The following is a 26,563-nucleotide window of genomic DNA, read 5'->3' as shown; positions in this document are numbered from 1 at the left end:
GTCATAGCAGCAACAAGTGGGCAATATATTTCAGAGATGTCTCCTCCTTCACTCATTGAGGCTGACTGTGCACAACACGGAAGGGTCTTTGACAATCAGCTTGGCTTCTGTCCACTGGGAAGCACACTAAAACCAGAGCATCTTTTTCTCAGTTTCTCCAGAGAGCCGAAGTTTAGAAATTATTATCAGTATGAAGTTGAACTCTTAATATTAAGTCATGATACATCTTTACATTACCAGGCTCTTAACAGTTTAGCCTTCATGCCTAAAGCAGTTTCATGCGAACTTTGATTAGACTTTAGTTCCAAATTTCAGACTGATAAAAGCTTTTGAGACACAGAAACTTTATTTGCCGATAGTCCAAACTGCACCAAACTTCAGAATTTTCTCCAACTTATTTAAAGTAAAAACCCAAAAGTGCAAAAAACAAACAACAAAACAACCATAATATATGCATATACACAAACACACACATACACACACACACACACACACAGTAGATGAAAGAGGAAGAGGTGTAAGTCCACATATAACAATGTTTCATAAGAATTTTTTAGTTTTTGTCCTTTTCTTTTAATTATGATAGCGTGTCTAAACAGGAACAGTGTTTTACAAGTCACTTGCAAGGCATTTAAACAGCTGCCTTCTAAACTATACTAGCAGAAATTATCATAACTATTTGTAAAACAGATTTAAAACTTCAATAGATGCTTAACAATAACTATTAAGCACAAATGGCTGCACCACTATTTTAGAAGTGAAAAAAACAACACATCTTCTAAATTATGCAGATTTGAGTTGAAGTTATAATTTTTCCCACTGGTAATTAAATCCCAATATAGCTTGGTATCACATATTTTATTCACCAACAAGGCTTTGGAAAACCACATTTTAGGAACATAAGATAAAGCTACAGCAGCACTAACAATGAATGACACTCAGTAGATATAAACATTTTTAACAAATAAGAGGCAGACAGTAAAGACTGCATATAACAGTGTACCAGGAGGTTCCTGTTATGACGCTGGCATGAACACAAATACCAGGGAACCGGAAATTCCAGTCATCATTTCTTGAGATAGACACCCTTTCTTTGTGTAGCTATACTGTGAGCTGCTTGCTGTACCCTCTCCATTTTATGGGTAACTTCATTTCATTACTTTCAATTCTGACCAGCATACCCAAGTTCCTTATCCTAATTTTATTAAGGCTGCACATAAAACTCTGTCTTCCATTTAAAAATCTAAAATATTTTCAGGCTCTGAGTTAAGAAATACATGAAGGTCTGTTGAAAAAATAAGGCGCAAATATAATACATATTTGCATATACCATAGTAGTTATTAAAACTTGTTATAGCAATGTCAAAATGTCAAAAGTACTGCCTACATGACAGAGGAGACAACTTTCTGAACTACATTCTTTGCCAGGTAGTAGGAGATAGAATGTCATAGTTCTGGTCAGTAATTCCATAAATGGATGTGGCCATCTGAGATGCTTTTTACAGGCTAAAAATGAGAACAATGAGCCCAGCTAGTGTGGCTCAGTGGTTGAGTGTCGACCTATGAACCAGGAGGTCATGATTTGATCCCAGGTCAGGGCACATGCCCCGGTTGTGGGGTGGGCAGGAGGCAGCCGATCAATGATTCTCTCATTATTGATGTTTCTATCTCCCTCTCCCTTCCTCTCTGAAATCATTAAAAAATATATTTTTTGAAAAAGAGAACAATGATAAGTGAGCAAAGAAAGACATGGAGGCGGTGATAGTGGAGAATAAGTATTTAGTCTGAGGAGGACTTCTTAGCTATAGGGACTTTATCAATACTTATTATCATGTAACTCTTCACTGGATATGACCATAAGGACATCAAATTAGCACCTCCAGCAAGATTGAAAAAAAAATCTTTGTTTCATATCCTCATTAATGTTTCAATGATCTCATTAGTAAGAATTCATTACAGTAAGTTACTATATCAAACATGTAAACATATGCATGTGCATATTTATACAATATTTTTAAATATTTTATTGAAGGGAAAGGAGAGAGAGATAGAAACATCAATGATGAGAGAGAATCATTGATCGGTTGCCTCCTGCACACTCCCCACTGGGGATGGAGCCCACAACCTGGGCATGTGCCCTTGACCGGAATCAAACCCAGGACCCTTCAGTCCACAGGCCCATGCTCTATCCACTGAATGAACCAAACCAGCTAGGGCTGTATACAATATTTTAACTTTATTTTTATTGTTAATACTATTGCATATGTTCCCATTCTCCCCCTTTGTCCACCTCCACCAAACTCCTGTCCCCCATTCCCTCTGGTCATCACCACATTATTGTCTGTATCTGTGGGTTATGGACATTTTTAAAGTGCATTGATATTCCTCCTTTCCTCCAGCAGAGGTCAGAAAATAGCAATACAGGAATATGAGACATCTCTGAACCATGAGAATATTTTAGAGTGATTTTCCCTAGGTAGGATTATAGAGGGTTTCATTTTAGTTTTTCTCTACCCACATTTTCTAATTACATTTTTACAATAAATATGCTTTACTTTCATTATAATTAAAAAGAAATAACATTTATTTTAAAATTTATAAAGAGCACCTTTAGCATATATATTTACCCTGCTTCAAGTCAGAGATACTGCTCACTTGCTTGTGTTTTTGTAGCTGCACCTACATTATTTGATATAGTCTAAGAAAGCAGCCCATTTGGCCATCACTGTAAAAGTATTGTGTAAGAGCATTTCCACAATTAACGACTGTAAGCGATCTCTTTCAAACAAGGAAGGTAATATCAGCCATAAGATTACCAAAAAAAAACCAAAAAAAAACCACCAAACAACCTGAGCATAGCTCCTGATTGCCAAGAAACCCTGCACAAACTAAGAGAGAAGAGTGAATATACTCTCTAGTCATCTACGTTGTCTGGAGAAAATGAAAAGAGATCCCAGTGTTCTGAGAAATAAGTCTCTGTAAGTCTTACATGTTAGGACAAGGAAGACAGAAGAAATCAGTCAATGTGATCTATATTTAAAAGCAAGAAACCCAGTGAAGGATGTTTACTAAGTGCTGCTGATTGATGTTCAACAAATTGCACTGTCACCATGCTACATTTTCATTTTTAAATGATGTGTCTCTTTTTCTACTAGACACATATACTAGTAGAAACAAAGTGAAAAGGCTTATAAAACAAAATCTGAGTTCTACCAAAACATTTATGTATGAATTAAGGAAATACTTTACCCACATTATGCCAAAATAGATAGACTTTTCTTTCCAGTTTTATTAAATGATTCATAGTGTACAGTTTGTTATTTGTCCTTCTTGATATTAGCACCCACAAATAATATAACTGTGTCAATGTATCAACATTGTTATATGAATCAAACTGACTGGCTAGCTTCTTCTGTCTCCTAAGGGGATGACTTTTACCGGTGAGGAATATGCCTATACTGTTTACTTCCATTTGTGGACGCAAGTGAGGAAGAGAGGAAAGATTGAAATTCAAAACCTCTGCCAGTTCTTCTGTGGGATACCAGGGGACGGTGCCAGAGTAAGTGAATCTCAGCTTGTCAGAGAACATCAGTGACTTTTTGGAGCAAAGCAATGATGCTAAAAAACAAGGATCAGTGAGATGTGAGAAGACCAGAAACATGGTAGGTGACTAGCACCTACAGAGAAATGTGGGCATAAGTCCAAGAGCTAATTAGAGTTAGAGTGTCTAATATTCAATTCTAAGCTATTTGTGTTTCTGCAATTAAACCCCCCAAGGTATTTAATAGATTAACCACAAGTGCTTTTTTCTCTATTAGTTTTGTTAAACTTTTTACCAAATGGGCAATACTACTTGGTCAATTACCTTCCTGAATAGGCTGAGCATTCTCACTTACTCCCACTTCGATAACAGTGAAAAATTCTGAGTGGTTGAAATACATTCATAAACTACATACCTTTGCATACATTCAGGATTGCAAAAGTCTCTCTGAAAGAATGTTCTTAAATTTGTATCAAGAAATAACCATAGAGTAGCTTTCAAATCCTTCAAAGGCTGGCCCAGGCTTACCTTTGTGTGGTGGATCAGACACTCCACTTCATTCACTTTGTAGGTCTCTAATCCTAGCTCCTTGGCTAATCTTAAGATACGATTCTGGGTTGGCCCAACATAGGATCCTCCAAGGTCCACATATTTAACCATTTGGTTCTGTTTTCCCATGAAAAAAAAATAGTTGTGAAAATGTTATTACTAAGATGAAAAAGAGAGCCCTGAATTAAGCAAATTAGCATTTCATAAGTTATAGACATATCTTGTATATCCATGAAAAATTGGGTTCTGTTCTCAATTCCATTCATGTAATTTAACAGTTATTAAATAATTTTTTAATTTAAGCAAAATTGATTGAACTTTGTATAGGCAACAAATTGCTGAACCCCATCATTCACAATGTTTCACAACATGGTTTGGTTTTCAGTGCCTTGAGTTTATAATCTCTGAATTGTTGGTGAATTCTTAATACTTAGTACTTAAGGCTAATTTTGAGGCAGCTAATGCTAGAGGAAAAACAAGAAAGAAAATAATCACTTCTTGTGTAGTTTGAAAGATAGCATCAGGGAATGTTTGGTCATAATTTGAATCTTTGAAATTGCTCTTATGTTCAATAGCAAGTTTTCTATATAGTTTTGAATTAGCTTCACATCCAATGACTAAGGATCAAATTCTGAACAAGAAGTGAATAGAAAAGTTCCCTGTGTTTGAATGTGTCCAGTCATAACTGGGTACCTCCTAGTCGGTGACACCAGAGAATGCCCTTTTTTTCTGTTTTTGTTTTCTATTATTTGTCTTTCTCCTCCCCCAAAAAGAATATCTATATATATAAAAGCCTAAGCAACCGGTGGACTAGCCAACCGGATAACCGGCTGACCAGTATCTATGACACGCACTGACCACCAGGGAGCAGATGCTCAATGCAGGAGCAGAAACCACAGGATGGAAACATGGAATAGACTGATGAATCTCAGAGGTAAGGGGGAGGAGGAGGGTGGGAAGATGTTAAACAAAGATCTTATATGTATACTAAAGGCCTGGTGCATGGATTCATGCTCCAGTGGGGTCCCTCAGCCTGGCCTGCACCCTCTTGCAATCCGGGACCCCCCCTCAGGGGATGTCAGAGAGCCAGTTTCGGCCTAATCTCCACAGGCCAGACCAAAGGACCCTACCATTGCACGAATCCATGCACTGGGCCTCTAGTATATTTCTTAAGGGCAGAATTCTTTGTTTTAATCACTGATGTATTATTTCAAACACCTATTTATTGGGGCAATACTTTACTGGGGGCAAGTGCCAAGTGTCATGAGGTAAGAAGAGAAAAGGTATGGAAGAGTTGAAAAAGAAAAAAAATTGGGAGTGAGACTGTGGGAAATGTTTAGAGTAATTTTCACCTTTTAGAGAGAGTAAAATGAAAAAAAAAATCAGTTTTGATACCATATTTTTCCATTCCATCCTTAATGTCTTACCCGAATGGTGTAAGTCCTGCCTCCCACACGGTCCCGGGCTTCCAGAACTACTACATTCAGGCCAGAATCATGCAGAAGTTTGGCTGCTGCCATACCTGAGAGAAAATACAATAAGAAATCAGAATCAAACACCTTATAAGGATTCCAGATAAGTTCTTCATGCTAACAGCCAACAAGAAAAGTCCATGTGGCTCACACACTAATATTATATTGAACTTATAGGTGGCTAAGGTGTCTCAACAGAGACCCAAATTCCAAGTCAGAAAACCAATTGTTATTTGTAGAAAAAACAAAAGGGATTTTATTTTGGGGGTAAATGTCTCAGGTTTGATTCCTAGTCAGTGCACATACCCAGATTTCAGGTTTGATCACAGGCCCAGATGGGGAGGCAACCAATCGATGTTTCTCTCTCATATCAATGTTTTTCTCTCTCTCCCTCTCACTTCTTTTTTCTCTCAAATCAATGAAAAACATATCCTCAGGTGAGGATTAAAAAACAAAACAACAAAAAACACAACACTTCTCTTAAGAGAAATATATACACCCTAGCAGACTCAGGACCAAATATGGAAGCAACCTAAGTTCCCATCAATAGACAAGTGGATTAAGAAGATGTGGTGCATATATACCAAATATGTTTTGACAAAGTGCAAGTCCATCCAGGATGTAGTATTTTTTTAAATCTCAGACAACAGCACTGTGATGCTCAGAATAATGAATTGAATTTGCTCAGTTCCAATTACCTTACTCATTTGCTTTTATGAGACCAAATAAAATCAAGGAAAGATTAAGACACTGTGCCTTACCAATAAATGAAATAGTTTCAATCTTTTCTTTCAGAAATAATAGTTCTGGGACTTTTATACTCCGCTAATGCTAAAGGAAATAAAGCTTCCTATTGAAATAGCCATGTAGGGCTCATCACATGTGAAAAGCTGTTCTAAAGTTTTTAATATATTGATTCAATGGATTCTCACAGGAACCTAATAATTAAAGGTACTATTTATATTCTCATCTTAGTGCTGAAGAAAGTGAAGGACAAAGAGGTGTCCAATGTCACATAAGGAGCCAGCAGGCAAAGTCAGGCCATCTTCTCTGTAGATTGCATTTCTCTATTTTTGCTTCAGGGAGAAATTACATTTCAAAGATATTTTTCACTTTATTTGGATCAACGTGCTTTTAAAACACTTGTATCTTGTTTGATAAAAATCTGTGAAACATAAGATATGAGCCCACCGTAAAAGCCATAATAAAAAACCAAGGTTTCATTCATTGTCTATTGGTTAACCTAAAAAAAGAAACCTATTTTTTAAAGAGGCAGATTTGACACTTCATTATTTGAGTGAATCCATCTTTTCTCTCTCTCTCTCCCTCCTTAGGGGCAGGCCCAGAGCTCTTCAGTTGCTGGTGGGGTAAGGGTTACAAAGTCCACAGGCCCCATGCAGTGTGCACGAGCATTGCACAACCCTTATTTAGGAATACAGGGTTTGGATTTCTAACTCCAGTTTCCTAATTTCACCTCCATAAGGGGGAAAAAAGAGAAAACATTTCTATTTAGATTCAACATTGCAGATAATTCAGTGCCATTTCTCTTATCAAGCATCAGCTCAACAAATAAAATATGAAATAAGATGCAACCATGGTAACAGCTCTTATCAGGGAATTCAGAGGGATTCGCTGCGCATGCTGCAGCTTAAACAAAAGGGTTCAGAATGAAATACAGCATCACTCATATACACAACCATTGTATATTCCACAAAAGGTGCTGTCTTTTAGTAAATGCAGTTACCCAATAGTATCTGATAGTAAACATAAACCGTTATTAGAACAAGCTGGGGTCTTGCCAAAGAGTTGAATAGAGTTCTATATGCTCATGTGCCTTAAAATGTCATACATAGAAAATGACAAAAATATCTTTAAATACAGCAATTTGAGAATAAGTTGTAAATATCTCACAATTTGTCACACTAATGTTCATAGTGGCCTATATTCAAAATTCTTGTTTGATATCAATAGACAAAAGCTGATTGAACAAATAATTGGCCCAATATCAGTGGCTTAGTCACTGCAGTTTAGGAAGAGGGGATTTTAGAACACCTGAGAACCTGAGGAGTTGAGTCTGCTCAGGAGATGATTAACATTAAGAAGTAGCTCTCAGGGGATTCCTTGGTAATGACTGGTGAAAGGGCTAATGCTTTGACTGACGGAAGAATAAGCAAACATAAACTATACAAAGCCACCCTGATTTACAGCAAGGTTGTTTCCGAGTTCATTTCTACGTTGGTTGTTTGGAACTTTTAACACATTGTGCCGTAGAACAAAAATATGAGAGATGGTGCATTCTCTGCGAAGTCTGGGAATTTAAAAAAGCAATATTATTATTTTTCTCTGTGAAGGTATTTTTGATTTATTTTTATTTTTATTTTTTATTGTCTAAAGTTTTACATCTGTCTCCTTTTTCCCCAATTGACCCTCCCACCCCCCAGCCATTCCCACTCTGGGCAAGCCCCCACTGCCCCAGTGTCTGTGTCCATTGGTTATGCTAATATGCATGCACACAAGTCCTTTGGTTGCTCTCTAACCCCCCTCCCCTACCATTTGTCTCTGGATCTGTTCTTGTTCATCAAATTATGTTGATCATTATATCCCACCTATGAGTGAGATCATGTGATATTTATCTTTCTCCGACTGGCTTATTTCGCTTAGCATAATGCTCTCAAATTCCATCCATGCTGTTGCAAATGGTTGGTTAAAAATGGAACTCCCATTTGACCCAGTAAAATGCAATATTACTGAGAAAAAATCATAAAGTAGCAGAAGTATATTTACCCTAAAACACTAAACAATGTAATTGGCACTGTTTAAACACTTAAGCAAAGCAATCATTTCCTGATTCAATGCAATAACAGTTTTTTTAAAGAAAATATCTACAATAATAACAGCCATTGTCAGAAAGTGTCCCACCATTCGACCGTTTGACCAGTCACTATAACGCGCACTGACCACCATGGGGCAGATGCTCCAATGGGTAGGTTAGCTTGTTGCTGGGGTCCGGCCGATGGGGACTGGGCTAGATGGGCTGGACACACCCTGGAGCCCTCCTGCAGTCCCTCCCTGGCCCGATCGTGCACCGGTGGGGTCCCTCAGCCTGGCCTGCACCCTCTCGCAATCCAGGACTCCTCAGAGGATGTCAGATAGCCGGTTTCAGCCCTATCCCCACAGGCCAGGCCAAGGGACCCCACCGCCGCACAAATCTGTGCTCCGAGCCTCTACTATAATATAAGAAACAAAAATATTTATATACACTGAAATTGATTTTCTCCAATCACACCAGAAATGATAAAAGGATACTCCTGACTTTTTCCAGGGGAAGAAGATGGGATGAAAGACAGCCAACCAATAATAACCACCTTACACATGTACAACACTGCAGTTTCCAATATTCCTACACACATTCAGTCCTTAACAAAAATTCTGTGTGGCTGGCATTGTTACTCCTATTTTTCATATTAGGAAATGGAAACTCAGAGAGATTCAAGGGCTTGCTAAGCATTATACAGCTAGCGATGGCACCGCTAGTGCTAAAACCCAGTTCTGTTTCTGTGTCCTATGTGTTTTTCATGACTCACATTATTTTCTATAACATACAAAGATGTATGTTGTTAAAAAAAAAGTCTCAAAGCATGCCAAGTTTTAAAATTAGAATGTTTCCTTATTAACATTCTTGACCAAATATATCTACAAAAACCACCTGGAGCCTGTCAGCTCTCAAAGTCCTGAGACCAAATCACTGCAGGAAGATCTTCAATCATTTGGAACTACTCATCATGAGGTGCTTTGGCTGAACAGTTTCTTCCTCCTTAAGGACAGACTGACTCCTCTTTCCTGAGAACATACCAATCATAACTTTTTGGAAAATAAAAACAACACATAGCATAAATCAAACATACCAGTGTGTACCATCATTTTTATTCTTGAGAAGCAAAGTCAAGAATTATGTTATTCGTATCTCGCCCCCAAATATGAAAAAGATGCCACATTTTCTTGGAAGCCCTTTGCTCTGCTCTGTTTTCCCTAAGACGGTCAAAATATGTAACACAACACTAAATGGCAATAGCTTCTAAAATAAAGACCTTTACTGAACAAAGCCTCAGGCCATGGGACGACTTATGATCTTAAAAAGGATAAAAAACATCAAGCTTTCATGAGTTGCCATAGAAACCTTCCTGCAGATGCTGCCGCTTTGAGATAGGAGAATTAGATTGCCTTCCAACACCTTTCAGAATATATCTAAAGCCAAAAAAAAATGTTTCTTCATCATGCTTTATATGCAAACCATTGCATTTTCCAAAAAAGTCAGCAATCATAGTGAGTATTGTTCCGTATCCAAGCTTTTTGTCTTTACCCTTTGTTGTTTGAAAAGAGTGGGATATTTTCTGTATATTGTAATTGTGGTAGACAAAATTTATTTTGCTTTACCTCAATATGGTCTCCCATAAAAACAGGATGCAAACCCAGCAATTACAGTTTGTCTTTTTCATGATTGTGTGTTATATTCTTCATTTTAAAAACTCTTACACAAGCCCTAGCTGGTTTAGCTTGGTGGATAGAGTGTCGGCCTGCAGACTAAAGGGTCCCAGGTTAGATTTCAGTCAAGAGCATGTACCTTGGTGTGCAGGAGGCAGCTGATCGATGTTTCTCTCTCATTGATGTTTCTAACTCTCTACCCCTTTCCCTTCCTCTCTGTAAAAAAAAATCAATAAAATATATAAAAATAATAAAAACTGTTACACAGAACTGAACTTTTAATTCACCTGATCCAAATCCTTTGGGGAATTTGATGGAATGTATGTAAATAAATAAAACCATACTCTTCTAAGAATACTGTTGTCATGGTAATTTCCTTGACTATGATCTGAGGATGAAATATCTCATTGTCATGATAGTAGCCCTCCTATGGATTAGCAACGTGATTTTTCAGACTCACAAACACCTTTAAAGTAGAATATAAAATCAGAGAGATACCACACTCTCTTTGGCTCACCCAATTCCTAGATCCTAGTCTCTGAAAGAGCCGATGTTACAAATTGCCTGAAGAGGGTCAGAGGCTGGCTGTAGAACACTTTGAATATTTCTCTGTTTAAACATCTTCTTTTACCAAAAATGAAATGATAAATTAGAGATTCAAGAAGGAGAGGATAAAATGTGGACTTTACCAAGGTAGAGTTTGTATTTAAATCCACAAGAATCCTTTGGGAGATCCATAATTTTAAGCTTTTAGCTAAAATTATTTTTGGAAAGAAGTTTTTCCTGTTATTTCATACCAACAAATTGGAGATAGGTTGAAAATTCACCATGTCTAGCCAAAATCCTGCTTGTAGTTTGATAAAATATTTAACAGAAAGCCAAAACAAGCTGGCAATGTTTGTGAAGACAAGGTCTCAAATTGAATTCAGATGAAATTACTTATATATTTATTAGGTTCAATTCTTTTTAGGGAAAATTATACTTTCTAAAAAGGATCATTTTAAATCTTAGTGAGAGACTCTGGATTCAGTTGTCATCAAATAGTTGTTAAAGAATTGAGGCAAAATATAAGCTACTGAGCATATTGCCCATTATAAAGTAAATACCCCACAAATATCTGTCCCATGAATGAGTCCAATAGCTTACGAAGTATTTGGCTTTGAAATTGGAAGAGTTAGGTTCCAACCCCATTTTGTCTCTTAGGCACTTTGGGTTCCTGGGCAAGTAACTTCTGAACTCCTGATTTCAGTTTGTAAAACAGGGTACCTTGCAGGCAGAGTTGATGCAAAGATTATGTGTGCAAAATTATTTGCATATATTGGGCCCACTGTTGCTATCTGGTGATAGGCAGGCTGGACTTAGAAATTAATCAGGCCTTTGCTTCTCCTTCACTTCCATCTCCCTACAAATACTTATTAACAATGTAAGGATTTTCACAGGATCTCTCATCATCCTTTGATTCAGCATAGGTGATTTACCTACAGATCATGTCTTGTTCTAGCGGCATAATTTCCTGGGCTTTAATATTTCTTCAAGCTATGCATCAGAAAAATGACTGGGTATTAAACTACCTTCTTCTTAATCTATAACAAAATAATTGGATAAACTGTATCATGGTCTGCACAAATGCCCACCAACCATATCAGAGAAGGGTAAAGTAATGTTTTCTCTGTCGACAATTTTCATGGACTTGGAGCAATCAAAGCAGTATCTTTTGATTAATCATCATCAGAAAGAATACTTTAACATCTCTTTTCTACAACGAAGACCATTGTATTTGACAGATACCTTCATGCAATTAAATGAATAACTCTTTGGAACCTTAGTGTGTAATTTCCCAATGTTCAAATGGCTCTTTCACACCTTTTCTTCTAAAATGTTCTACATGACAACCCCCCAGCCTTCTTGAGCTGATGACTTCCTTTCATTTTTTAAATATTTTTATTGATTTCAGAGAGGAAAGGAGAGGGAGAGAGAGAGAGATAGAAAGATCAATGGTGAGAGAAATCATTGATTGACTGCCTCCTGCACACCCCCCAACTGGGGATCGAGCCTGCAACCCAGGCATGTGCCCCTGACCAGAATCGAACCTGGGACCCTTCAGTCTGCAGCTGACACTCTATCCACTGAGCCAAACCAGCCAGGGCACCCTTTCATTTTTTTGAGAAATGAAAGAACTCATTTGACTTTCCAAAATAAATCCACCTATATACCCTCACCTATACCTGTATCTCCTCTGATTTTACACAAAGTGACTTTTTGAACAAAGCCAAACCTCTCCAACTCTCTTTGGATCCTATTCCCCCAAGAGCTTGGATGCTCTAATCATATACTTTCTCTCCTGCATCATCAATTTCTTTTTTAAAAAATATATTTTATTAATTTCTTACAGAGAGGAAGGGAGAGGGATAGAGAGTTAGAAACATCGATGAGAGAGAAACATCGATCAGCTGCCTCCTGCACAACCCCTACTGGGGATGTGCCTGCAACCAAGGTACATGCCCTTGACTGGAATCGAACCTGGGACCCTTCAGTCCGCAGGCCGACGCTCTATCCACTGAGCCACACCGGTCAGGGCTGCATCATCAATTTCTCCTTCTCTCCTGGATCACTTCATCAGCACACAAACCTCTACTATCACCCAGCTTCAAAAAACAAAACAAAACACAAAACACCGAAAAACCTAACTGTGGTCCAACATCTCCTTTTAGATACAGCCCCTTCCTTTTGTGTCCCTTCATGGTACTTTTACAAAGTTATCTAGCCTGGCGGGCATGGCTCAGTGGTTGAGCGTCGATCTATGAACCAGGAAAGTCACAGTTCCATTCTGGGTCAGGGACATGCCTGGGTTTTGGTGTGCAGGAGGCAGCCGATCAATGATTCTCTCTCATCAAGATGTTTCTATCTCCCTCTCTCTCCCTTCCTCTCTGAAATCAATAAAAACGTTTTTTTAAAGAAGTTATCTACACATATTGCCTCTATTTCTGTACTTCACTCCAGTCAGGCTTTCATCCCTACCATTCCACCTAAACTGCTCTTGCTGAGGACACCAGTGATTTTTATATTGCCAAATGCAATGATCATCTCTTTGTCCTAAAATTGCTTGTTCTCTTGGCAGTTTTTGGTCTTGTCCTTCTTCTTGACCCACTGTTTTCACTTTACTTCTGAGTCACACACTTCCATGGGTTTCTTCTTCTCTTAGGCATTGCTCCTCAGATTCCTTTGCTGGATACTTCTTTTCTCAACCTCTAAATATTGAAGATCCCCAGGACTCAGTTATTGCACCTCTTTTTAAAATCATTCTGAGGTTATCTCACCCATTCCCATAGCCATGAATTTTCAAGCTTGATATATAAATTGCCTACCTATTAATTGTGCCTTCAGCTATTTAATAATAACCTCAACCTTAACATATGCCAAACAGAGCTCTTGAGGCCCTCCCTTAAGCCAATTCTTCTCCAGTTTTTTTAATCTCAGTAATGGTGCCACAATTTGCCCAGTTTTACAGGCAAAATCCAGGAACTATCCTTTTTTCCTTGATTACTCTGTCCTCCATCAGTAAGTCAACTCTACCTGCATACAAGCTTTTTTCCCCCAACTTTTAAAAAACATATGTTTTTATTGATGTCAGAGAGAAGAGGGAGAGGGAGAGAGAGATAAAAATATCCATCGGCTGCCTCCTGTACTGCACACCCCCTGCTGGGGATCAAGCACGCAACTCAGACATGCCCTGACTGGGCATCAAACTGGCGACCTCCTGGTGCATGGGTCAATGCTCAACCAACTGAGCCACACCAGCCTGGGCTGCATACAACCATTTCTCAACACCCTTACTACTACCACCATGGCCAAAGATGATATCTCTCCTTTGGACTTTTGCAATAGCCTTGCAACTACTTCCACTCTTGCTTCTCTAAGTTTTCAATTTACACAGCCCAGAATATCTTTTCAAATAAAATTTAAATCGTGACACTTCCCTGTTTCAAATCCTCCAATGAATTACATTGAAAATAAGTGATCCCACTCCTTTACTTAAATTACAGGGCCCTATATGACTTCTTTTAAAATATTTTATTATTAAAAATTACTTTTATTGTACTTACAGTGTACAACAAATTATTTTTATTAAATGCAAGATTTATTTTAAATTTTATATTGGACTTATTGGCTGACATACTTTATTAGTTCATACCAAATAGAAAGTAAAAGCAGATTTTGTGGCTATCTTTTTTAGAAGACTCAATTATTTTAATGACTCGATATTATAAGTAAATAAACTGGTACCCATTCTTATAAATATTTTTAGGAATAATTAAAGAGGGATTTCCACAGTTTGGGCAAGTTTGATTCCTTCCTTCCCCCACCCCTCTTCTCTCCTTTCCTTTTCCCATCCCTTACTTCCTTTTGTGTTATATCTGCTATTTATTATTATTATTTTTTAAAGTATACATGCATTAAAGTAGACTGAGTTTGGTGCAAAATCTTGCCTACATAGCTTGCCTTACTATCCTTTGTTCAGTCTGCTCTAGCCATATTGATTTTCTTTCTGTTTCTTGAACATATCAAAGTTGTTACCACCACAACAGCTTTGCACTGTGTTCCCATCTCTTGTAATACTCTTTCCCTTGGTATCTACATGTCCAACATCTCAGATCTCAGCTTATACTTAATCTCTAAGGAAGAGGCATTTACTGACTGCTCCATCTCCCCATCTTTTATGGATTGCTTACCATTGGCAATACTTTGTATGCATGTATGTACGTATGTATGTATGTAGGTTGGTATTTATTTGGTTAACTCATTGGTTATTTATTGTGTGTCCCTCTTCACTAGATTATAAACTCTGTGAGAGAAGAGATCCTACTTGTTTTGTTTCCTATTTTATACACAACACTTGGGAGACTATCTGGCATGTAAACACCTTCAATAAAATATTTCTTGTTGGCATAAAAGAAATCAGACTAGTCAATTAATTCAGCTGTGGAAGATGAAGAGGGGTTTGGTTTGCAAAACAACTTACTCTGATGGGCTTATCAGAATGCAGTTCTCAAAATCTGATGTATCTCAAAACTCATTTTAATGTCAATGTGGCCATTTGATCACAAATGCCTATTAAATTTTCAACCACAAATTTTCTCCAAATATTGTCTCATTTATAAATTTAATACAAAAATTTTGCAAGGGAAAAATGTTTTAATATACAAATGGAGTCTTCCACCTGAGCAAGGATTCAAAGAGATCTCCAAATATTGACAGTACAATGTCAGCTCCACAACATGTCTGCCTCACATCTAATGTTTATAGACTTCCTTTTAATTAATAGCTTCCTCTGCTGAAAGTCATTTTAGCATCTGATATTTTAGAGATATTATAAGGGCTTAGTTAATTTTTAATTTCTATAGAGCATTTAAATTCTGTGCTTGAAGTATTGGATTACAGAAGAGAAAGATACCTGGTCTATGTTGTGTTAGTTACTTACAGAAATTTCTTATATTTTTAATGTGTTTTAACATTATGCTCTAACTGAAATATTATGTCTTTGTGTTTGTTTATTTTTAAGTACCTTAAACAAGCTCTCTGTACTCCCAAGCTTTGGGCATAGCCCCAAACTGTAATATCAATCAGAATTCCAAATTGAAAGATGAAGCCACCTATAATGATGGAGGTCAATTCCACATTGTTGAAAGGAGGTGTAATTCAGACGTGGGGATCCTGTGATCCTTCACAAATACTTTCTAGATGAAGGAACAAATGAAACTGAAAATGTCAATATCACCACTTACCCGCATTGTTATAAAAATACATTTAAAATCCTTTAATAGCAAATTCTAAATCTGGAAAATTATGCTGTGATGTTATGTTCTCCTGTTCCCCTTTGTCTCTCTGGATCTCTATTTGATTCCATGAGTTTTTATTTCTGGGGCTTCTCTACTCTGTGTGTCTTTGTGGGAATGGGGTATCATGTACATTCTTAGCTCTGTGTCTTACTATGTCTATTTGTATACCAGACTCCCCTAATTCCTTTGGTCTCTCTTAACTGATCCAAATATAAAGCCCATATTTATTTATTTATTTTCCCACTTGTTAACCTGGTTGAAAATATACAGAGATTTGTCAGCCATCTTAGTGCAGGTGAATTTTGAAACCACTGAGTTCTCCTGGTGGTTTGTAAAAGTAGTAGAATCACAATACAAATTTTTAAATATATTTTTATTGGTTTCAGAGAGGAAGGGCAAGGGAGAGAGAGATAGAAACATCCATGATGAGAGAGAATCATGGATCGGCTGCCTCCTGCACGCCCCCTACTGGGAATCGAGCCCACAACCCAGGCATGTGCCCTTAATTGAACCCGGGACTCTTCAGTCTGCAGGCCAACGGTCTATCCACTGAACCAAACCATTTGGGGAAGATTTTACATAGACTAATACCACAAGAAAAACATGTTCCAGGAAGTCAGTGTTTGGATTAGGCCATTTTAATTGCAGTATCGCAATCATCCTATGGCTATTGGCCATACATCTGAGTGTGAAATCTGCACACTGAAAATGGTTGAAAGGCTCACAAAAAACTACATGCATAGCAAGTGCATAATCATTCTCCAAGAGAGAGCATTTAAACATCTTGGTTAAAATGTTTCTAATATTAGTTACCTGTCAGTTCAGAAACAAACTTAAATACTATATTATGGTAGATTAGAGCCATAGCCGCAATCAAGTAACTGCTGAGGATATGGATGTCAAAAATGGGATGAGAAAACTCAGCGAAAATGAAGACATTTGTTCATTAAAAATATAATTTTCCTAGCCAACAAGGTACTATAATAATTATTAACGCATCATAACAACTACATTATAAAGTCATCCAGAAAACAGGGACAACACAGAAGGGCCCAAATGCAATTTTGAAATATTTAATGAACCAAACAATATTTACTGTGAACCTACTAGGTGCAGGCACTGAACCAGGAACTTATAGTAGAGAAGGCAGAAAAGGTATAAAAACAGGTGCCAGAAAGGTATAACTGGGAGGAAAAGTATAGTTTGCAGAAGGCTATCAGAGAAGGAGACCCCCCCCCCCAAAAAAAAGGGAGTTTTACAATAAATTCTGGAAGATGATCAAGATTTACCAAAGTGATAAGTGGGTGGTAAAAGAGCTAGGAAGAGATTCCACATGGAGAAGGGCAAGTGCAAAGGCCAGAGATTGTGGTACATTATTCAATGACATCAAAATGGGCCCTTGTAGCTACAGTGTGAGTGGAAGAAAATGATGGGGGATGAAGCTTCCGAGGTAGGCCGGGCTCAGTCTGCAGTGTGTCAGGGCCACAGACATCACTTCGGACTTTATCCTGGGGTTTAAGGAAGACCACTGAAGGGATTAAAGCAAAGGAGTGACCTCGTGAGATTTATATTTTTGAAAGATTGCCCTACCAGGAAAAAACTCTAGAATGATACATCTCAGGCTGTTAACACTGGTCATCTCAGGAGGGTTAGGATGGGGTGAGGCCAATGGATAATCAACTTTATCTTTGAACAACTTCATTGGCTTCATGTCAGCAACAAATACTTTTGTATAGCTTAAAAATATCAAAGGTGAATTTTTTCCCATTGAAAACAAAGTATTCTTCCTTCATTGTAAGAGTAGATTGGGTGGATGAATCCTGAGGATATTATGCTAAATGAAATAAGCCAGACATAAGAGGACAAATCCTGTATGATCCCACCTATATGAAATTCTGAAAGTACTCAAATTCAGAGACAGAAAATAGAATGGGGGTTGCCTGGGGCTGAGGAATGCAAAAAATGAGGAGTTAGTGTTTAATTGGCACATAGTTTTACTTTAGGATGATGACAAAATTCTGGAGATGGATGGTGGCAGTGGTTGCACAACAATGTGAATGTAGTAAATGCTGCTGAATTATGCACTTCAAATGATTCACATGGTACATTTTTATTATATATTTTATCACAGTAAAAGAAGAGTGGACTGGAGAAGGGCTGGACTGAATGATGGAATGTAAATAAGCAGGCACTGAGAAGTACAGCGGACCACGTGAGGACCCCCAGATCAAGGAGACAGTGGGGTGGACAGGTCAGAACTCTATTTTGAACCTGGAGAATGTGGAGAAAAGAGGACCCTTGTACACTGCTGGTGGGATTGTAAATTAGTGCAGCCACTATGGAAAACAATATAGAGGTTCCTCAAAAAATTGGAAAGTATTTCCTATCTAATATTTAAAAGTAGACTCTGAAACGGTGTGGAACATGCCTCAGTGATTCTAACAAAGAGGTGAGGAAGCTGGGTTATTTACCCTGTCAGTCCTAAGTAATTGCTATTCCTGGCATTAACCACACCACACTGCTTGTGTGTCCCGGATGGGAGGCAAGAAGGGCTCCATTGGCCAGAGAAGGCCCTCGGGCAAATAGTTGGAGCAATCAGAAGCATTAAGTCCCTGTGTATGTGAATGAGTGCCAAGGGCAGATGGTAGGACTCCTACGGTATCTACTACAAATGTCAAGAACCTCATCTTGAAAACTGGTCTGAAGACAGTTTTGTTTCCCAAAAAAGGGGACAGTGGAGGCACAGCTAGTAGGCAAAGAAGACTGGAGGAGCAGCCAAAGATGTAGAAGCGAAGCAGGAAACTGTGGGATCCTGGGATGTTTTAAAGTGCCTGGTTAATACATGGCATGAAAAGCTGGAAAATCTTTTCTTAGGTCATGGAAACTATTTTGGAAAATAATATTAGTTAAATAACTGTCTATAGGGTCCAAACTTCCTATACCATAAGGCTCAGAGGCCAAACATGTAGGAAACAATATTTAACTAGACAAATAATAGTGTGAGAGTAATATAAGCCCTCAACCTGTGTTCCCATTCTTAATCTTTTTCTGACCTTTCACTTAATGTAAAATTATACAAATCAAGGCACTGCACATACCACCTTATAGGAAGGATGTATTTGTTGAGAAATAAAAACCTAATATTGCCTTTTTTTATGTGTACAAGAATCATATGTAACCAAGATCTTGAAATATGAGGCAGGTTTATTGTTACTCTATTTTGCATAAGAATTTTATTTGTTCTTCACACAGTCTTTTAGAAGCAAAACTGAATTAATTCTCAGTTTACATATTACTCACAAACATAATTTTTCATTGTCATTGAAGTCTTCATCCACTGTATTGGAAAATATTGAAAAACGATACCAACAATTCATATATAGAATTCATGATTTGAAGACTGGTTTAAATTCTAAATGCTACTATTTTTTAAACCCTATTTTCTAAGAAAAGGTATTAAAACATCTTAACACACACACACACACACACACACACACACTGTATATTAATTGGAAATTTAAAATTCACTAATGCTTTTAATTTTAAAGATTGTTTTAAAACTTATTCTCAAGCAATCTTTTTAAAATGTATTTTATTTATTGGGGTGACTAGTGGTTAATAAAATTATATAACTTTTAGGTGTACAATTCTACAATACATAATCTGTATACTATATTGTGTGTTCACCACCCCAAGTCAAGTCTCCTTTCAACACCATTTATCCCCCCTTTACCCTCTACTACCTCCCCCACCCCCCTTCCCTCTAGCAATCACCATACTGTTGTCTGTGCCCCTGAGTCTTTCTTTCCTTAATCCCTTCAGCCTTCTTATCAGCCCCCAACCCTCTCAATCTTTAAACCTACAAACTCCTTTCAAAGGAATTCATCTATAGGGAAGGAAGCCAGATTTAAAAGACATTGGTTTACTGAAATATACCTTTAAAAGAACACAATAGGAGAAAAATGCTTTCTCATTTTCATCAGCTTCTCATAGTTTTCTGTTCACAAAGTAAAACCCAGAAATAAAACAAGCATAAACCCCAAATCATTTTTCTTTCGCACACAAAATGTTTTTTGCCTCCCTTAACTTACAGTCATCTCAACCTCTTTGTACTTTTTCCCATTTCTCAGATCTGTCCACTGGAAGTTCAATATTGTGGACTGGCAGACTGATTTATTTACAGAAAATTCAATTTCCCTTTGGACACATTCTCCTTGAAGTCAGAGGAAAAGGAATAAAGGGAGAAAAGAAGATCACAGGCAGTGTATTTTGGATGTTCTGCCTTTTATCAATTAGGACCAGGTGATTTCCTTTCAGAGTTAACCCCTCCTGCATGCAACCTGATTTCTGATAACATAAAACGCATGTATGAAATTCTACTTATCCCTCAGAAAGCCACGAATATCACACCATTTATGAGTGAGACTAAACAAGCTAGCAGAGGACACACTTGGAAACCCAAACCAAAATTATTTTAGCATCCATTCTTACTCCAAAGGTGAAGAAACACAAATGTTTCTTCCATTCAAAAAGTACATTTTTTTTGTAAATGAGCCAACAATTAATAGGCACAGGAAATATAATTTAACGTCATTATTTTTGTGTGTGTGCATGTGTTAAGCTGGAACTGATTTCTTATTCCTAACACCTAGCTCATAGGAGGCCCTCACATGATGTTTTCTAAATGAAAGACTAGCAGGAGACACACAGATAGATTGGTATGCTGCCAGCAAAGATTTTGGGTAGGTAGTAAATGTAAGAGGCTGAATCACAGGATTAAAAACTAGCCCCCAATTTTCTTTTACAAGCATTTCTATAATTTGTGCTTTGTCTTTTACAGTTAGAGAACAGAATCCTCAAGTGTTAATACCATCACAATGCTAGTAGTTCTAGCTCTACCAGGTTTGGTTTGACAGGCCTGAGAAAGCCAGGGTTTCTCTCTCTCTCTCTTTCTGGAATGAAACAAAGTGTTGTCACCACTGGACTTTATATAATTCTGAATTATATATAGTCTTTTTCTATGCTTTGTAATCATCTTCAAGAAAATGAGCCGGTAGGGAAAGTCTGTCTTTGTCTCCCAGCTGTTCTGCACTGCTGGATCCTAAGCACCTTGCTTCGAGTACCCTCCCCATTCTGATGTACATCAATCACGCAAGTCAGCAGTTGAGGGGCTGGTTATCCCTCCCACTGATGTGCTTACAATTTGAACAGAAATGGCTGCTTAGAATCTTCAGGACCCAGAGCACAGGATTCCTGCCTTTCTCAGTAATCCTAAACTTACATTAAATGGACAATTGTCTCCTCTTCCCAACTGTAAAACCAGTAGCAGATTACTGAAAAAAAAAAAAAAAAAGATTTTCTGGCCCTGAAATCATTTGTTGAATTACACAGAGGATCATATCTCTCCACATGCCAATTCAAAATGTTCTGACTCGGCACATTCCCAGGCCCTTCTGGCTTTTTTGTATCCTAAAAAAACAAACAAACAAAAAAAAAAACACACCCAACACACAAGTATTTTAATGGCCTCCACCTCCAACTGACTGAACCTTTATGGTTAGAACACCTTTTGACATGCATAACAAAAATGCTGTTCAATTATTGTCCGTCTATATTAGGGTCCCTGGTACGAAGCCTCTGAGAGAAATTTGTGTGTTGAAGCTTTATCAGGGGTAAACACGTGTAAAGCAGTAAGGAAAACAGGATTGTGCAGCGGGAGGAGTTGAACTGAATACAGTCACAATGGAGGCCTTGGTCAATCCTGCAAGGAGCTTCAGGCAAGAGTGCCAGGCCTCTATACCTACATATCTGTTGCAGAGTACCCCCAGGGTAAAGGAATGCCCTTGGTGAGTCAGCTCCTCTCAGTGAAGGGCAATTTCCAGAGAGGAACTCACCTGTGAACCAGCAGCATCCAACACTTTCCAGAGGTGGGGGACTAACTATCCTGAAGAGGGCTGGGTAGCTCACTACAGCATCCACTACACTGCCATTTTAGGGCCAACATTAAAAAGAGTGAAACTGAAATGTCAATGCCCTGTGTATATTAGAGCACATATTTGAATCTCAACCACTTAAGCTATATTTTAAGGAGGAATATTTAAATTGGCTGATTATCTTTCCAATAATTTCTATCATCAAATCTTCCTTCAGGTCCTTTGATAAAGCTACCATCCTCCTCTCCTTGTGTCATCTGAACCAAATGATCTTTATTAGGATTCTTTCCCACCACCCCTCAGCATCTGCTTGTATGTAGCTGTATGTGTCTCCTTCTGCTTGATGTGCCTCTCCCACACCTAGCCCAATGTTTGGTAAATATGGCACTTGATAAGGGTATACTGAATGAATGAATGAATCAATCAATCAATCAAACATGATTTCTTTTCCTCCCCTGAAGAAAAAAGATAGGAAAACACATTTGATGAACTAGTATAACTCATTTGAGCATATGCCTTTGTGTGTGCTTATCATCAGTGCCGAACAAGGACTGTTTGATTTTGACTAACTGGCAGAGCATAAAAGGGCTATTCTGAAAGTCAACTGTATCCTACAGGACTCCTAAATAAATTAAAATCTAACATAGGATTTGAATGCAAACTAGAGAGGAAATTGAAATTTAAACAGGAAACAGCTGTTTGATCAGCTGTTACAATAGACTTTGAACAAAGACTATATTCATGTCTTATCTAGATGGGTAAAAATAATTAATCATAGATCATTATTTTTTACAGAGCTATTTTCTTTACTATGCTGAAAGACAACAGAATTATCTAATTAGTGATGTCACACCTCTAGAAGCACAGGATGAATGGTATCCAAAAACTTTTAAAGTAGTATGAAAAAGATGTTTCTAGTAAAATAAGGTAGGGATAAAATAGTACTTGCAAAAATCAGTTTGCCAACATATTGTAGAAAGCAAAATTTACTTGTCACCAGTGAAATTTTATAAAACTAAAGACATAATTTTTAGACCTATAACTTCATTACATTACAACTGCAAACTGGTGGATAACCATGCTTTTCTCTATATTGTTGTGGAGGGGGAATGGTGGTTTTTCTATGGAAGTAATTAAGAAGCCATTTTTAAAATTCCGCCATAAAGTAAATTAGTAAAACTTTCCTGGGATGACAATTTTGCAGCAATTATTAAATGCTTTCAAAGGATTACCAATATTTATTTCTAGGAATTTCCTAAAGAAATAATCAGAGTTATGCACAATGGTTTAGGTATAAGGATATTCCTAATAGCTTTAAAATAGCAGAAATTTAAAAATACAGATGTTCAGCCAGCCAGAGGAGATTGGTTAAATAAATTAAATATAATCATATGAAGTAAGATAAAGTTATCAAGATCATATAAAAGAAAAGCATTTAAGATATAACTAAACATTCATAATGTTATTACTTATTTCAAAAGGGCTACCAATGATGTGGCAAATATGATAGATGGTTTGCAAAAAGAAAATATACGTGGCAATAGTAACAGTAGTTAGTTTTTTGTAAGATCAATTATGGTTAATTTTCATTTTCTTTTTGTGCTTTTCTTTAATTTACAGATTTTCAAAATAAGTACTGTTTCTGTAATTCACATTATTAAAAGAATACTCCCACCTCTCAAAAAAAAATCCTTCATGTACATTTCATCTAATGCTAGCATAGTGGACAGTCCATCACGTGCATCCTTTCTAATCCTCTGCCACAAAAGCATTCGAAATCTCATCTTAAAGGTGAGACAGCTGAAGAACAAGAAGGTTATGGAACTTTCAAGGCAATACAATAGGTAAGTACAGGAAATGGAATTGACAACGCATCTGTTTGACACCGAAGTATATGCTCTTTTAACTTTGCCATATGGCCTCTCTATACCGTCTCTTTGAATGGGACATCCAAATTACCAAGCCCTTCTACACAATTATTGTTTTTAAAACATTCGCATAGGTTATAGAAACCCAGGGATGTTCTTCATCTTTCTTCATCCAAGATGCGGAGGTGGTTTTGCTATTAACACACAGGTCATATCTGTCTACCATGTCCCTCACTCAGCTCATGATCCCTCGTCGACCATCTGTGACACTCCCTGCCCAGACCAGTCCTGGAAGCCTGCAGCAGCCTTGTTCTCCTGGGTGCACAGATCACCTGCCAGGTGTTGCTTACAATTTTGAAGGCTGGCTCCAATTCTTTGAGGGTCTTAGCCAAGTGCCTGCCACCCTCAGATGGTTGAATCTCTTCTCTCAGGACTGGCACTTTCTTCTTTCTATTTCAACTTTCCTTTTTTTTAGCAGCTTTTATTTTGAGGACTGAGCAAGAGCCAGCCCAGAATTGCCAAAGATAGTTTCCATGGTTCCACCAGCCCAAACACTGTAACTGAGCCTTGAGACAGAAACCATCTGCTATGGTCCAGTTCCTGGAAAATGCTGCTACTTTGCCAAGACTCAGAGATGACTTGCTTCTTAGATGAAAGACATATCAGTAGGTATGTATCTAGATACTACATAGATTTCTAAAAAGCTGTTTCACAACTGCCTTGGAATTTTTCAAACAGGAAAAAAAGAAGTTATATATTAACCAGCAATACCCCTAGTGCTCTTCTATTTATCTCAATGGGAGTGACTAAAATTTGCTGACAGCTTAAAAAAACTATCAGAGAATTATCAGAATGTACCAAGTTTAATAATTAACAAAGTTTAAAAATCAGAACCAAAATCAGACACTTTTAAATGTAAATCATTGAGTCAGTCACCTAATTCTAAAATTCTGATTTTACCATGTTTCCTATTCTTAACATGATTTGGCAGGAAATGCAAAAGGGTTGGTAGTAAATGGATGTGAATTTCAGATCAAATCAATTGCTACTTTGTTTGGTGTAAAGTTCTTTAATTCAACATATTCATTGAATGCTAACTGGACCAGGCAGAGCTCTGGGGCTGAGGGTTGGGGGATCTCTGGGAAGGAAAAAAGATACCTTTCCAGGATCCAGAAGCTTATAGTCTAGTGGAAAATAAAGATATTGAATATAAAGACAATCTCAGATATATTGTGGGTTCAGTTTCAGACTACCACAATAAAGTGAATATAACAAGAAAGCAAATCAAACAAACTTTTTTGGTTTCCCACTGCATATAAAATTTCTGTTTGCGCTATACAGTAGTCTATTAAGTGTGCAATAGCTTTATATCTTTAAAAACAATCATACCTTAATTAAAAATACCTTATTGCTAAAAAATGCTAACCTTCATCTGAACCTGTTGGTAAATATGTCGCCAATAGACTTGCTTAACATAGGCTTGCTATAAACCTTCAATCTGTAAAAAACACATTATCTGCAAAGCACAAAAAAGCCAAATGCAATAAAACAAAGTATGCCTGTAATTACACTAATACATGAACAATTAAAAACTCATGGAAAAGAACAATGTGGAAGTGGAGAGTTAAACAGAGGCATCTAATTCCATCTGGGGGGATTTAAGAAGGTCACCCTGGGAAATGATATTTCAGCTAAGATTAACAAAGTATTTTCCAGTTTCTCAGTTTCCTCATCTCTCTCATCAAACTATGGAGAATGACTGAAATATCTTCCTTCATGTTGTGAAGATAAGCACCCTCTCTTTCAGTTCTGTCCTGGTCCTTCTCTCTTCTCTCTACACTCTCGGTTTGGATCATTTCATTTACTTCAGTGGCTTCAACTAAAACTTCTATGCAAATCCAACTTCTTCCCTGCATTTTTACCTGCTAGACATCTCTCCCTGCGTGTCCTTCCAGCACCTCCAACTCCAGATGTCTCATCTTTCCCCAAAACCTGCTCTCCTCTTCCTCATGTCCCTCTTTTTGCTAATTCTGTCCATTGACAGATGCCACTTGGTGAATGAAAAATCCTCAGTGTCCATTCAATGACCACAGAAAGTACTAACCTTTTGAGGATGATATACAAGACTCTCCACAATTCGTGCCAAACTACCTTTGTAGTTTGGACCCCTACCAGACCCTCCAACTTTCCACACTGAAGTTCTCAAGGTTTCCTGAGCATGCTACCATGTTCTTTCACTCATTTGTGATTTTGTAAATTAATTAATTTTTTAAAAGTCAGAGCTGACATACAATATTATCTTAGTTTCAGGTATATAACATAGGGATTGACATTTATATACCTTCCAAAGTGATTACCATGATAAGTCTAGTAACCATCTGCTACTGTACAAAGTTATTATGGCATTAATGATTATATTCCTTATGCTACACATTATATCCCCATGATTTATTTATTTTATACCTGGAAATGTGTCCTCCTAATCTCATTCACCTTTAAAAATTTTTATTTATTGATAAGAGAGAGAGAGAGAGACATTGATTTGTTGTCTCACTTATCTATGCATTCATTGGTTGATTCTTATATATGCCCTGACTGGGGATCAAACCGGCAACCTTGGCATATCATCAGGATGAGACTCTAACAAGCCATGGCCCATTCATCTTTTTTGCATATCTCTCCACTCCCATCCCCTTTGAAGCTGTTCCTTAGCTTACAATGCTTTTTTCATCTAATCCTCTGGTAAATTCATATTCATTCTTTAAGACCTACTTCAACTGTCACCTCCTCTGTGAAGTCTGCCCAGATTTTCTCAGATAGAGTTTGACATTCTCTCTAATCACTTTCTCTAGAACTTTTGTATGTGCTACTAAAGCATCTA

General features: G+C 37.5%; 1 protein-coding gene across 1 annotated transcript in view; it reads right to left on the bottom strand.

Moving 5' to 3' along the window:
* Positions 1-26,563, bottom strand: part of MAOB (monoamine oxidase B) — a 64,534-nt gene that overhangs the window by 35,639 nt on the left and 2,332 nt on the right. Inside the window, exons 2-3 of the mRNA XM_079765757.1 lie at positions 5,518-5,612; positions 4,070-4,207 (exon numbers count right to left, since the gene is read on the bottom strand). Coding sequence (XP_079621883.1) covers positions 4,070-4,207; positions 5,518-5,612 — 233 coding nt within the window. The remainder of the gene's footprint in view (positions 1-4,069; positions 4,208-5,517; positions 5,613-26,563) is intronic.

The sequence above is a fragment of the Cnephaeus nilssonii genome (genome assembly GCF_951640355.1).
Source record: "Cnephaeus nilssonii genome assembly, chromosome: X".
NCBI lineage: Eukaryota > Metazoa > Chordata > Mammalia > Chiroptera > Vespertilionidae > Cnephaeus > Cnephaeus nilssonii.
The sequence above is the reverse complement of the archived record's forward strand: the minus strand, read 5'-3'. Positions and strand labels throughout refer to the sequence as shown.